Source organism: Erigeron canadensis, chromosome 2 (assembly GCF_010389155.1).
Source record: "Erigeron canadensis isolate Cc75 chromosome 2, C_canadensis_v1, whole genome shotgun sequence".
NCBI classification, from domain to species: domain Eukaryota; kingdom Viridiplantae; phylum Streptophyta; class Magnoliopsida; order Asterales; family Asteraceae; genus Erigeron; species Erigeron canadensis.
This window is the reverse complement of record NC_057762.1, coordinates 4,467,573-4,480,143: the sequence shown is the minus strand read 5'-3', so window position 1 is coordinate 4,480,143 and position 12,571 is coordinate 4,467,573. Positions and strand designations below refer to the sequence as shown.

The following is a 12,571-nucleotide window of genomic DNA, read 5'->3' as shown; positions in this document are numbered from 1 at the left end:
TAAGAGAGATCCGATTCAGCAGCCTTAGCCGCCACCTACAAACCCTAGGTCGACTTTGTATATTCCAAGGAGGTTTTGGAGCTTCTGACACCTTTCGATCTTCATCTTCTACCTAGATCTATCTCTTTTTTTCTATTTTCAGTTGGTAATCAATGTCTTTCATCTTTTTAAACTTTATTATTCCTTTAATAATAGTAGGCTAATAGGTTGAATACTTGTTTGGATCGATGCTATCATGTAGATATTTATTTGTTTTACTTTATCTGTTAGATCTGTTGGAGTGTGTTTTACTGTTTATCGTATATCCATGTTTATTAGTTCTTCATATTATTATCGGTTCTATATCTGCATGTCTTGATTTAATTCTGATGATCGGTCTATAATCATACACTAGGATTAATACATAAAGATGGAAAACACTAATCGGTCTAAAACTAGATGTAAAAGATGATTCACTTATAACTGAGGGATCCAGAACCATAGTAATCAGGACAAATTGAACATGATGCTTAACAATGTCCGATGCGATCCAGTGACATGGAAACGTGCACTGTGGTCACCGGAAGGAATTATTATCTAATCATGCCTTAAGAGCCGGGTATACTAAAAGATAAGTTAGTAATGCAAACTTAGGTGATTAAAGCTTAAACAATGAATCTAACGAGAATTTGTTTAAAGAGTAGTGTGAGTCTAGGGGCAATACTAGTAACTTAGGCAAAGTGAATCTAACGAGAATCTGGGCCGTGATTAAGTTTCCAACATTCTAACAAGTATGTAGAATAAAATTCAGTCGTATCATGAGATCTGCGATGCCAAACAAGTATTTTAATTTTATTACTGTTATTTGCTTTTTCAAATCTTTTCAGACTAAGTCTCTCGCTGAATAAGCGGTTACGATATCTATTTTACTTTTCAGTTTTTTCTTAGTTTTAATAGGAAATCGTGACAACCTCCAACAGCTAGAATTACACATATTATTAGATTAGGTAGTGCAAGCGTCCATGCGAACGATCATGTACTTATCACTTACTATACTACACTTGAACGGGTCCTCTGCCCATAATTGTTTGTTTAGTTTGAGATATTTACTTGTACAACATTTTAAAATTTAAATACGAAAAACACCCATCATCCTTCTAAAAGTAATGTTTCTAACTTTGATCAGGAGTAAAACTGTGTATATATTACCTTTTATGTATTCTGCCTCTTGACAGAAATTGAGTATAACTGTTGTTCTTGTCATCATTGTCAGGGGGCGGAGTGGTGAAGCGGGTTGGACCGATATCACCGGCTACACCGCCGCCGGTGCCAGCGGGTAGCCTAAACGGCTTGGTGGGAGGGTAAATAACCCGTTAGTCATAGATGGAGAGAGAAGAGGAGGAGGAGCGTGTGAGGTAGGGTCAGAGAGAGAGTGAGAGAGCCGTTGGGCTCTTAATTTAAAAAATTTCACCCTTTTCTTCTAATATCTATATATATAGGTGAATGATAAATTTACAACATATTTTATCCATATGCAATAAGTGTACATATTATACTACACAATGTAATGCTGTATAAAGCATGTGTTTTTGTAAATGGCTAAACATTGTTGTAGATTTATCACTCCCCATATATGTATATACATTGATGTGCAAAATCGAGCTTTAAAAAAAAATATAAACAGGAATCACCTAAGAACTCGGTACTACACACTATCGGGCAGTGTATCCGACCGTTTGCAATATAGTTAAAAAGGTAAGACCGTGTTCATTCACGGGGATTGGATTGAGCTAGTTGTATGGTCGAATGTTTTGGAAAACGAGTGTCACTTCAAAAATCCTCTTGACAATAAAATTGAAATTAATTTGAAAGACAAATTCCATAAAAGTAAAAAGAACTTCAGACAATATTAATAAAAGTTATCCACCTTGACTTCACTCGATTTCAAATGTGATTGCTTTTAATTAAGACCAAATTCATTTGAGTTTAAGGATAGTCGTGACAAGATTAAGGTGCTCACGTGGTACCACCAACCGTGAACAAATGATCGAATCACCTATGTTGCTAGTTAAATTACCCAAACCGGTACCACTGATTTCAAGACAACTCTTCCAACAAATAGTTTTATTGACTATCAAATTATCAATTGCTCTTATGTAAAAATAACGTGGTACCACCAACCGTCATAAATTACGTTGACAAAATGATTCTTTTATTATAATGATATTCACTATCTTACCATGAACTAGTGATAATTGCTCATAAACAAACAACTATTTTAAAATCACACATACATTCAACTGGTACCACCAACGAAGAATTTATATGCAACCAATATCAAAATAATTATTAAAAAGAATTAAATCATCAAGATCACGGAACAACGATAATTAAATAAACCCTTTGAATTAAAAATATTGAAATCACATCATTCGTCTAGTTTCATCAAGGTGGATGATAAATTATTTAGCCACTCATTATCAATTCAAAATAATGATTAAAATTAAAGAGAAACATGATGTACCAATCGTGAATCTTCAATGAATCCGCCTAAGAAAACTTGCTTGGAGATTGAAGAACCCTTGTAGAACAGCTCCTAGAAAGATTTTAGATAGGTTGGAATTAGGGTTATGTTTCTTTTTTATACTCTCCACGAAATATGATGCAGAAACGATCCAAAACCTCAACTCCCGTGCACCCACTGCGGTGCAGTGGGGCTGTGATGTCCCTCACTGCGGCGCAGTGAGGACCTTTGACTGAGAACTCGTTGACTTCTAAACGACTGCAGCACAGTGGCTTGTGAATACCTCCACTGCGGCGCAACTAAATCCCACGTCTTGATTTCTTCTTCCACTGACTGCGGCGTAGTCAACCTTTGCAATTCCCACTGCGGCACAGTGGGGTAATTTCAATTCTTTTCCGTGGATAATGGCTGCGGCACAGTGGTCTGGTTACATCCCCACTGCGGCGCAGTCACAAGCATGTGTACAAATTCTTCTTTCAATCTTGAAACTTGCTGAACCTCGCCATCTCTTCCACTTGAAACAACTCTCGGTAATACAAATCAACTTCTAGGCCAATAAGTCTTCCGAAAATGTGCCAAATGAATGCGTAACCTGTTTAGAGCCTGGAAACACTAACAAACACCATAAACGCGCCAAATGCACATAAAATCGACTCAAAACACTTAAATAAATGGCCAATAATGATGTGGGCGATGGGTATAAATTGGTTACATCAATCTACCTATTTTTATTTACAAAACTCAATCAAACACATACATCTTCTTCAACCCAAAACTTTTTCACCCAAAAATATCTTCAAGTTATTCCGATGAACTTCTTATCCCACCTCCGTTTCCCGAGTTATCCACCGATAGTACGTTTCGGTTTTTTGAAAACGTGATCAAACAACTAGAAGAACTCGAAGACTCGGGAAGCTCGTATGACACCCGAACTTAGATTGACCGCGAGAGAGAAGAAGCGAACAACAAACTCATGCGCGACTATTTCAACGCAAACCCAAAGTTTGGGGAAGGTTGGTTTCGCCATCGGTATCGTATGAGTCAACATTACATTGAAGATACTTTCCCATATTTTCGAGATGGCGCAGACGCGAGGAGAAGGAGTTTCTAGCCGATTTAAAAATGCACGTCGGCAAATTAACAACTTTCAACGGGTGAACTGACAGACACCTTTGATGGTTATATATGTATGGACGAGAGAACAAGTCGCGAATGACTTGAGTATTTTTGTGACGCGGTCATTCATTTATATCGGCGGGAGTATTTACGTAGGTCAACATCCCACGACGTCACCATGCTCTACACTAAACATGAGGAGAGACATCGTCTGCCAGGGATGCTCGGTAGCTTGATTGTACGCATGTTCAGTAGAGGAATTGTCCTAGGGAGGAGAAGGGCAATATACGCGAGGGGATCACAAAGTGTAGACTATAATGATTGAAGTTGTTGCTTCACAGAATTTGTGGATTTAGCATGCGTTTTTTGATCCTCCCGGATCAAACAATGATATTAATGTGTTGAATCAGACGCCATTGTATCATACTGCCAGAAATGGAACGGATCCAGACATGTCATTCACTTTACACGACCGCTATTACAAACGTGGGTATTTGCTTACTGATGGAATATACCTTAAGTGGTCTACGTTTTTTAAAGCGTATCTGCACCCAGTTGATCTATAACACCCCACCAGTGACAGAAACGTGAGATGAAACTGAAACGAGCTTGCAAATGGTTATTACTTAGAGAAACTATATGATGTTCATTTAAACCACAACAAACTGTCATACACGAGTCAAAATACAACATACAAATCCCCTGAAAAGGGAGAGCAAACCGAGGCATCATGCCTGAGTCTAAAGATCTAGAATGAAATCAAACGATCCTTAGGTCCATCTATAAGCATCAACTCTTAGCTTGCAAGCGATTTCTCTTATACATAAAAAGATACTCAAAAACGTCAACACTAGGTTGGTGAGTTCGTAGGATTACATAACATGTTCATACGATCAACGATATACAACAACGATTCATACAATATATCTACATATGGAGATATGTAAATAACAACGTTCATAATTCGTTCATATCATGATCATAAATCCATAACCTGAATATAACACGCTTACATAACCTTGATACGAACATAAAACGAACATAGAACCTTTATTGGATCAATAAATGATCACATAGCCTTAATTTGATCAATAAATGATCATATAACCTTGATACGAACATAAAACGACCTTACAACCTTGATTGGATCGATAAATGATCACATAACCTTGATTTGAGCAATAAATGATCATATAACCTTGATACGAACATAAAACGAACATACAACCTTGATTGGATCAATAAATGATCACATAACCTTGATTTGATCAATAAATGATCATAACTTTGATACGAACATAAAACGATCATACAACCTTGATTGGATCAATAAATGATCACATAACCTTGATTTGATCAATAAATGATCATATAACCTTGAAACGAACATAAAATAATAATATAACCTTGATTTGATCGTAAAATGATCATATAACCTTGATTGGATCAATAAATGATCACATAACCTTAATTTAATCAATAAATGATCATATAACCTTGAAACGAACATAAAATAATAATATAACCTTGATTTGATCGTAAAATGATCATATAACCTTGATTCCTTGATTTGATCATAAAATGATCATAACACAATCATAATACACATTCACATTAAACAATGTATCATGGCATCCATTTCATTCCTGAATCACTAACTGGGCCTAGGTTCTGATATGCCGTCAAAGTATTGGCAGGTGATATCAGCGGCTTTCCCTCCACCCGACCAACACTCATTAAGAATATCAAAACCTACAAAATCTATAAACAAGTATACACATTGATATCATATACCACATCAAGAAATCATCCTAATATAGGCTGCAATAATCTTATACATGCAACTACATCCATACCGTTACCAAACACAATACATGTGCGCCTATATTATAACCTATCACAAAAACATATGCCCGTAAGATTAACATAAGCCTAATCTACGGCATAACACATAGCACATAACGAGTATCTTTCCACCCCCAAAGCATACAACATATAGTAGGGGCTACGAAACTCACCTGATGCGCACAATACAATCCCAAGATGATATGAAGTAGAACCGATGTCCCCAATAGCCGAAACTCATCATACACGTATCACATTACTCCTAAAGCATCTCAAGAGGTAATATTCTATGAATAGTGACCACAGTGGCGGCGACAAGGGGGGCTAGGGGGTGCCAAGCCTCCCCCAATAGTCACAAGTGTAACAGATTTTCTCTTATATGGGTGAAGATTTCTTGATGTTTATATAATATGGTCACCTTCAATTAGTCAAAATATGGTGAAAATTAGAACTGTTAAAGGGAATTATGGAAATCGGAATTTGTCCGTCGCCTGAGACCTTGTAATGTTGAAGACAAAGACATGTAAAGTATAGTGGTGGGGTCCAATTTATTAGCACATTTATTTTGAGTTTCTTTTTACCACCTTCTACTTCTTTAAAAACTTTAATATAACCCTTGCTTTTTCAAGTTTACAATATGTTAGGAATTAGTCTCAAATATATAGTTAACATTATACAATGAGCTATAATTATAAAAATTGTTCGGATAATATTTTTCGTCGCTCGGCCCCCGTCAACCAAAATTCCTGGCTTTGCCCCTAAGTGACCAAATATTACTAATGATGCTTTATTATGTTCATTTTATAAGGTTTTGATACAATCAAAGTGAAATCATTTCGTTATGTAACGGCTAAACCGAACCTGACCAATTCACTTTGGACCCACTTTTGGATAACCCAGTTTTTAATTCATCTCAGAAGGATGTTATCATGAGAAAGCAGACTCTTTTACGATTCCGGGGATAGCTCATACATTATAAACGGAGTTATGGTTTAAAAGTTATGATTGCTAAACGAAAATGAAAGTCAAGGTTGAATGAGAGATCGTTGCGTCACACCCATCCAATGTTGTGGCGCAAATTTTCCAGATACGGGAGAAAAACCCATTTTCGACACAAATTGACCTTCCAAACGTAAAAATCAAAGCTTCAAACTTTAACACAACCAAATTCAAGTATAACCACAACATAAAACATACCAATTCACAAACCCACTCCCGATTTCTCAACCTTTGATCCAAGACTCGTTTTTGAGACAAAACACCCATTTTACACCCAAATCGACCCAAAATCGTTTAGACCCAACACAAGGAAGTTATCTACTAATGAAAGGGAATATTTTGAGCTAATGATCACATACCAATTCGTCCCGAAGATTCAAATCCGGTTCTGGAGATCGAAAAGGATGAACACTTGAATAACCCACAAATTCTTGAAATTCCTAGGATGGTTATTATTATACAAGTTACTAGTCAATTACTTATTATGTTGATTATGAAAATCTGAATTCTAAAAGAAAGAAGAAGAAGAAGATAAAGAAGTTCTTGGATTTTTGAGAGAGAAAGGAGAGAAGAGATAAGATAGAGAGAGCATGACGAGAATGAGAGATGAAAAGAGAGTGAGGGAGGGATGGGTTTTGTTCCCCTCAAGCACACACGCGACTAGTCTCGGTTTCTCCCGACAAATGATTCGTTTAGTTAAATCTTTTAGCTCGGGTTTCGTTCACATTCTTCGTTGACATCTTATTATCTATTTTGAAATTAAGTTTCTAACGACTATTCATATGCCTACTTTTTCATTACAAAAGTTTATTTAATTCAAATTGACAAATTTCTGGTTTACGAGTTCGCTAGAGTTGACCGGTCTAAGTGACGGGTGTTACATGATCCAAAGGAAAAGAAATTCAATCGAGTATAGAAGGCATCGAGAAAAGATGTAGAATGAGATTTCGGGGCACTTAAGGGAAAATGGAAGATTTTGGAACGTCCTCTCTGGTTTTATGAGAAGCAGAAGATAGGGAAAGTCGTCGACACATGTTGTATATTGCACAACATGATCATAAAGGATGACGGGATGGCTATCTCACGGTGCCTGTAATTCATGATCCTAGAGTTCTACAGGAGTTACATGACGAAAATGTTCATCATCGTCTGTAGTATGATCTTACGGAGCATGTATCGACCTTGGATTTGGCATACCTTGATGATCTAACAGCTCAACCACCACTGATCGATGATTTAATTTAATATTATGTAGTTTATTTAATTTTGAAAGTAATGTTGCAACATGTTTTTCTTTTTCTAGTTTGTAATGTAATGGTATGTTTTAATATTAAATAAATGTTATGTTTTAATATTAAATTGTTTAAGTTGAAAAAAAGAAAAAAAAATAAATTGAGAGACTTGAAAATTCATAAAGTACTAGTAAAATTAGTTGACAAGATTGGTTGGGAGGGTTGAAGGTTGAAATGAGTTGTAAGAATTTTATTGGTTGAATTTGAAAGGATTGATAAATTAAAAATAAAAATACCATTGAGGTTGGCGACTCATTGTTAAAATATTTGACGTTGGAAATTCATTTGAGTTCAAATCTCAATTAAAACAAAAAATACCCATTGAAAGACAAAAATAGCCTTATCAAACCTCACCGCCTTGTCACCCAAAAATACCCCTTTCATATCATTTTCAATTTCAATTTCTCCACTTTCAATAATCAATCGAATCTGGCCCTTTTTCGCCTATAAAGTAGTACAACCAACTAACAACCCCCACCCCCTTGTTTTCAAATCTCTCTCTTTTCTTTCTTTTCTTTTGCATTCATTCATTCAATCAAAAAATAAAAATAAAAAAAAATGTCAATTTCAACAACCATTTCATCATCTTTTGATCTTTCATTCCAACCCCGACGACCTTCCGTTTCATCTTTTTCCGGCCCCAATTTCCGGCCATCACCCTCTCGATTTTCCGGCCCCAAAACTTCCGGAAACAAACAACACCCTTCATCCTTAACCCTCCTTCGTTTCCCACCAAATTTTGTTCGCCAGCTCAGCAATAAAGCTAGAAGAAACTGTAGCAATATTGGGGTTGCTCAAATTGTTGCTGCTTCATGGTCTAACAACCAACCCCTTTCTTCTCCGGCGGCGGCGGCGGCTGTTGATGCCGCCCCCGTCGCTCCCGTCTCCGTCCCGATCTTTTCGGACGAAGACGATGTTATTGTTAATAATAACAATAACAATAATATTGGGAATGTTGTAAACAATGAGGGTTTTGAAAATGTGTTTAAGCCTGCTTTTTTGAATGATGATGGCAGTGTTGCTATTCATGCTGGTATTTTTCTTGATCTATATATAGATATATATATTGTGTATATATATATGTTTTTATATATTTATATAATTGATTGGTAGGTGAAAGAATGGGAAGAGGGATAGTTACAGATGCAATAACAACACCTGTGGTTAACACATCTGCTTACTTTTTCAAGAAAACAGCTGATCTTATTGATTTTAAGGTATATCTATCTATTTATCTATATATCTGTATCTATATGTATATTATATAGTATTTTTATATACTTTGACACACATAGAATATGTTAGTGCAATACCCTTTTCAAGAAAGTTTTGTAATTTCATAAAGTTTCCATCTTTATATTGTATGTTTAGCTGATCTATCTATAGCCAGTTAAAAGTGTTTTTTTTTCTTGGTTTTGTTTATAGTGGCACTGTTATCATGTTAAATTAACTTGCTGTATGATCTAATGTTCATATAGTTAGATTTTTATTGTGATGCAGAAGAAATGTTAAATTTTATTTAGTGTGCTGATCTATAACAAGTTAGGCATAAAATTTATAATTTATAATTCATATAGCAAGATGTTTAGTGACACTGTTATATCTTGTTGATTGAAATCCTTCTGTGGTAACTTACTATGATCTTGAAACAGGAAAAAAGGCAGTTCAGTTTTGAATACGGGCGTTATGGGAATCCTACTACTGTGGTTCTGGAGGAGAAGATTAGGTATTGTTATATGTTATCGGGTTTGCTTTTTGTTTGTACACCACCTGTTTTTGGATGTACACCATCAAATGTGTTTTATAGTGTTGTATACAACACGGTAAACCACATTTGGTGGCGTATTGCCAACATATGGTTGTCTACATATCACCACCCTTTTTGTTTGCATATTCAATGTTACTGCAATTTTTATTGATAAAGTATGAGTGTAACTCTGGGGACATGTTTGTTTGATGAACAAAATAGTGCACTTGAGGGAGCTGAGTCGACCCTGATACTAGCATCTGGAATGTGTGCTAGCATTGTCATGATGTTGGCGCTGGTTCCTGCCGGTGGGCACATAATCACGACCACTGATTGTTACAGGAAAACTAGGATTTTTATTGAGACAGTTCTTCCCAAAATGGGAATCACGGTGCGTTTCTTTAACCGTGTTTTTTTTTTCTGAAAAACATGTCGATAGTTGTTTGTCTTTTGATTTTTGTATATGATTTAATGTGCAGGCTTCGGTCATTGACCCTGCAGATATGGCTGGCCTTGAATCTGCACTAGATAACCATAAAGTAGGTCATACAAATTTGATTTCAACTTTGTCGATCTAATCATCTAATGTATGTTGAGTTGAGCTGTCTTATAAAAATAGCTATAAAAGAGTTACTAAAGAGATCAATTAAATTCTACAGGTTAGTCTTTTCTTCACTGAGTCGCCAACCAACCCATTTTTAAGATGTGTTGACATTGAGCTAGTTTCGAAGCTGTGCCATGCTAGAGGAGCTGTTGTTTGCATCGATGGAACTTTTGCTACACCTCTCAACCAGAAGGCTCTTGCGCTTGGTGCTGACATTGTTTTACACTCTGCAACGAAATATATTGGTGGTCACAATGATGTAAGATATCTGCTAGCTTATCTATGCTGTTAGCATCTAATAACAATTGAAAGGTTCAACTATCTGAACATTTTTGCCTTGTTTTTCAGGTACTGGGTGGTTGTGTTAGCGGTTCTACTGGAATTATATCTCAAATTCGTAACTTGCACCATGTTTTAGGCGGTGCTCTTAATCCTGTAAGTTTCTTACAATTTTTATCAGGTATTTTTGTTTAAAATGATATTTTGCTTGACGTGGAAGGTGTCTTATTTATATTATTCGCTGGCAGAATGCTGCATATTTATTCATTAGAGGCATGAAAACGCTGAAACTACGTGTACAGCAGCAGAATTCTACTGCGCAGAGGATGGCCGAAATTTTAGAGGCACATCCTAAGGTACTTGTGATTAAGGAGCAATACTTTAAATAGTTTGTTTTGTGGGCACAATCTGGAAGTAATGGGTTCAGGTCAGGTGGAAACTAGTAATTTCGTAGGATGGGTTGATGGGTTGTCCTGCATTTTGTCCCTTATATCCATAACGCACGAGATGTCATTACAAAAAGTTTTTACCTACAATCATAGATCAGGTCAAGTTATAGTTCACTTTGGGCGACTATTGACCTGTTTGACACATTTATTTTAATCGCTTTATAGTTCTTAATTTGACCCGTTTGAAATTAAACATAACCCAAATTGACCTGATTGTATGTAAATGGATCATAAGTGCCATGTTTACACTGACTATGTGATGCTGAATGACTTGCTCAATTTACAGGTGAAGCACGTCTATTATCCTGGTTTGCCGAGCCATCCTGAACATCATATCGCAAAGAAACAGATGATTGGCTATGGTGGTGTTGTCAGTTTTGAGGTAAATTCTACCTCTTTTTATGCCCTTCTCAGCTTTGTTCCTTTCAGAAGTTAATATTTCATATTCGTTTTAGGTTGATGGAGACATAGAAACCACCATTAAGTTTGTTGATGCTCTAAAGATCCCATATATTGCACCATCTTTTGGTGGCGTTGAAAGTATCGTGGATCAACCCGCCATTATGTCTTACTGGTAAGTTTCTTGTGCATATTGAACTTCTAGAAACAGTTGCTAAAGAGGATGTGGAATCTAACGGTGCATTTTGAATTTGTTTCATAACAGGGATCTTAGCCAATCTGAGAGGGCCAAGTATGGGATAATGGATAATCTGGTTCGCTTCAGCTTTGGAGTTGAAGACTTTGAGGACCTGAAGGCTGATGTCCTGCAAGCTTTGGAGGGGATATAGTCATGTTTTACCTGCGTGATTGTTTGTTTTTACACTTTGTGTTATCACCAAGCTCTTCTTTTCCATTTTACATTTTCGTTGTTCTTCATTTGAATTGATTATAACTCTTCATTTGAGATGTGAACTAATTAACTTATATAAAAGATATGATATCATGATACAACGAAAGTAAACATATAGCTTCAAATACTTGGACAACCATATATAAAATATCCGGCCATATACATGTAACTTTGCCATATGCACAACAAATATGTAATTAGCACATTTCAAATAAGCATTAACATGTGGTTCAAGTAGCAAGGCTCTATATTGCACAATAAGCATATTAAAAATTGTAATCTTTTATTAAGACTAAAATGAGTGAGGCCTTAGCCTTTCCTAAGGGTATCTTGTGGAGGGTTTTTCTCTCTCCTTTGTTGGAATAAGGCCTTATTTGGATGTCCTTTTTTTTTTGTTGGTTTTTATATTTACCTTATTTACATATTTTGTTAAATAAAACATACTAATATCATTATATAACTAAAACTATTACATAATATTATTAAATAAACTACAAAAACTACTAAATTATAACTATTAAATTTACTTTTATTTTCTATTTTATGAGTTTAATAGATATATAAATACAAAAGACATAATATCATTACATGACATGGGTTGTTATCATTTGAAAATTAAAAGTTTCGTCAAAACTAGAAAACTGGGCAAAACATACTGTGATCTGAATTTAACACAATATATTTTTAATGTGTTTTTAGAAAACACATTGTGTTAAGTGCATATCACAGTGTGTTTGAACAATTATCTGATTTTCACGCGCTATCAAAAACACACTGTGATTTAAAACTTAATACAATGTGTTTTTAGAAAACACAATAAAAACACATTGTATTATATTTAGATCACAATGTGTTTTGACCAGTTTTTTAGTTATCACAGAAATTTT

The 12,571-nt window shown here is 35.5% G+C and overlaps 1 protein-coding gene across 1 annotated transcript; it reads left to right on the top strand.

Annotated features, from left to right (window-relative positions):
- Window positions 1–8,232: 8,232 nt before the first annotated feature.
- LOC122586603 (cystathionine gamma-synthase 1, chloroplastic) lies at window positions 8,233–11,782 on the top strand. The gene is made up of 11 exons (XM_043758583.1): window positions 8,233–8,788; window positions 8,869–8,972; window positions 9,408–9,481; window positions 9,725–9,893; window positions 9,982–10,041; window positions 10,162–10,365; window positions 10,455–10,541; window positions 10,634–10,741; window positions 11,121–11,216; window positions 11,290–11,408; window positions 11,499–11,782. Exons 1-11 carry the CDS (start codon window positions 8,314–8,316, stop codon window positions 11,620–11,622), a joined length of 1,620 nt encoding a protein of 539 aa, XP_043614518.1. The 5' UTR covers window positions 8,233–8,313; the 3' UTR covers window positions 11,623–11,782.
- The last annotated feature ends 789 nt before the right edge of the window (window positions 11,783–12,571 follow it).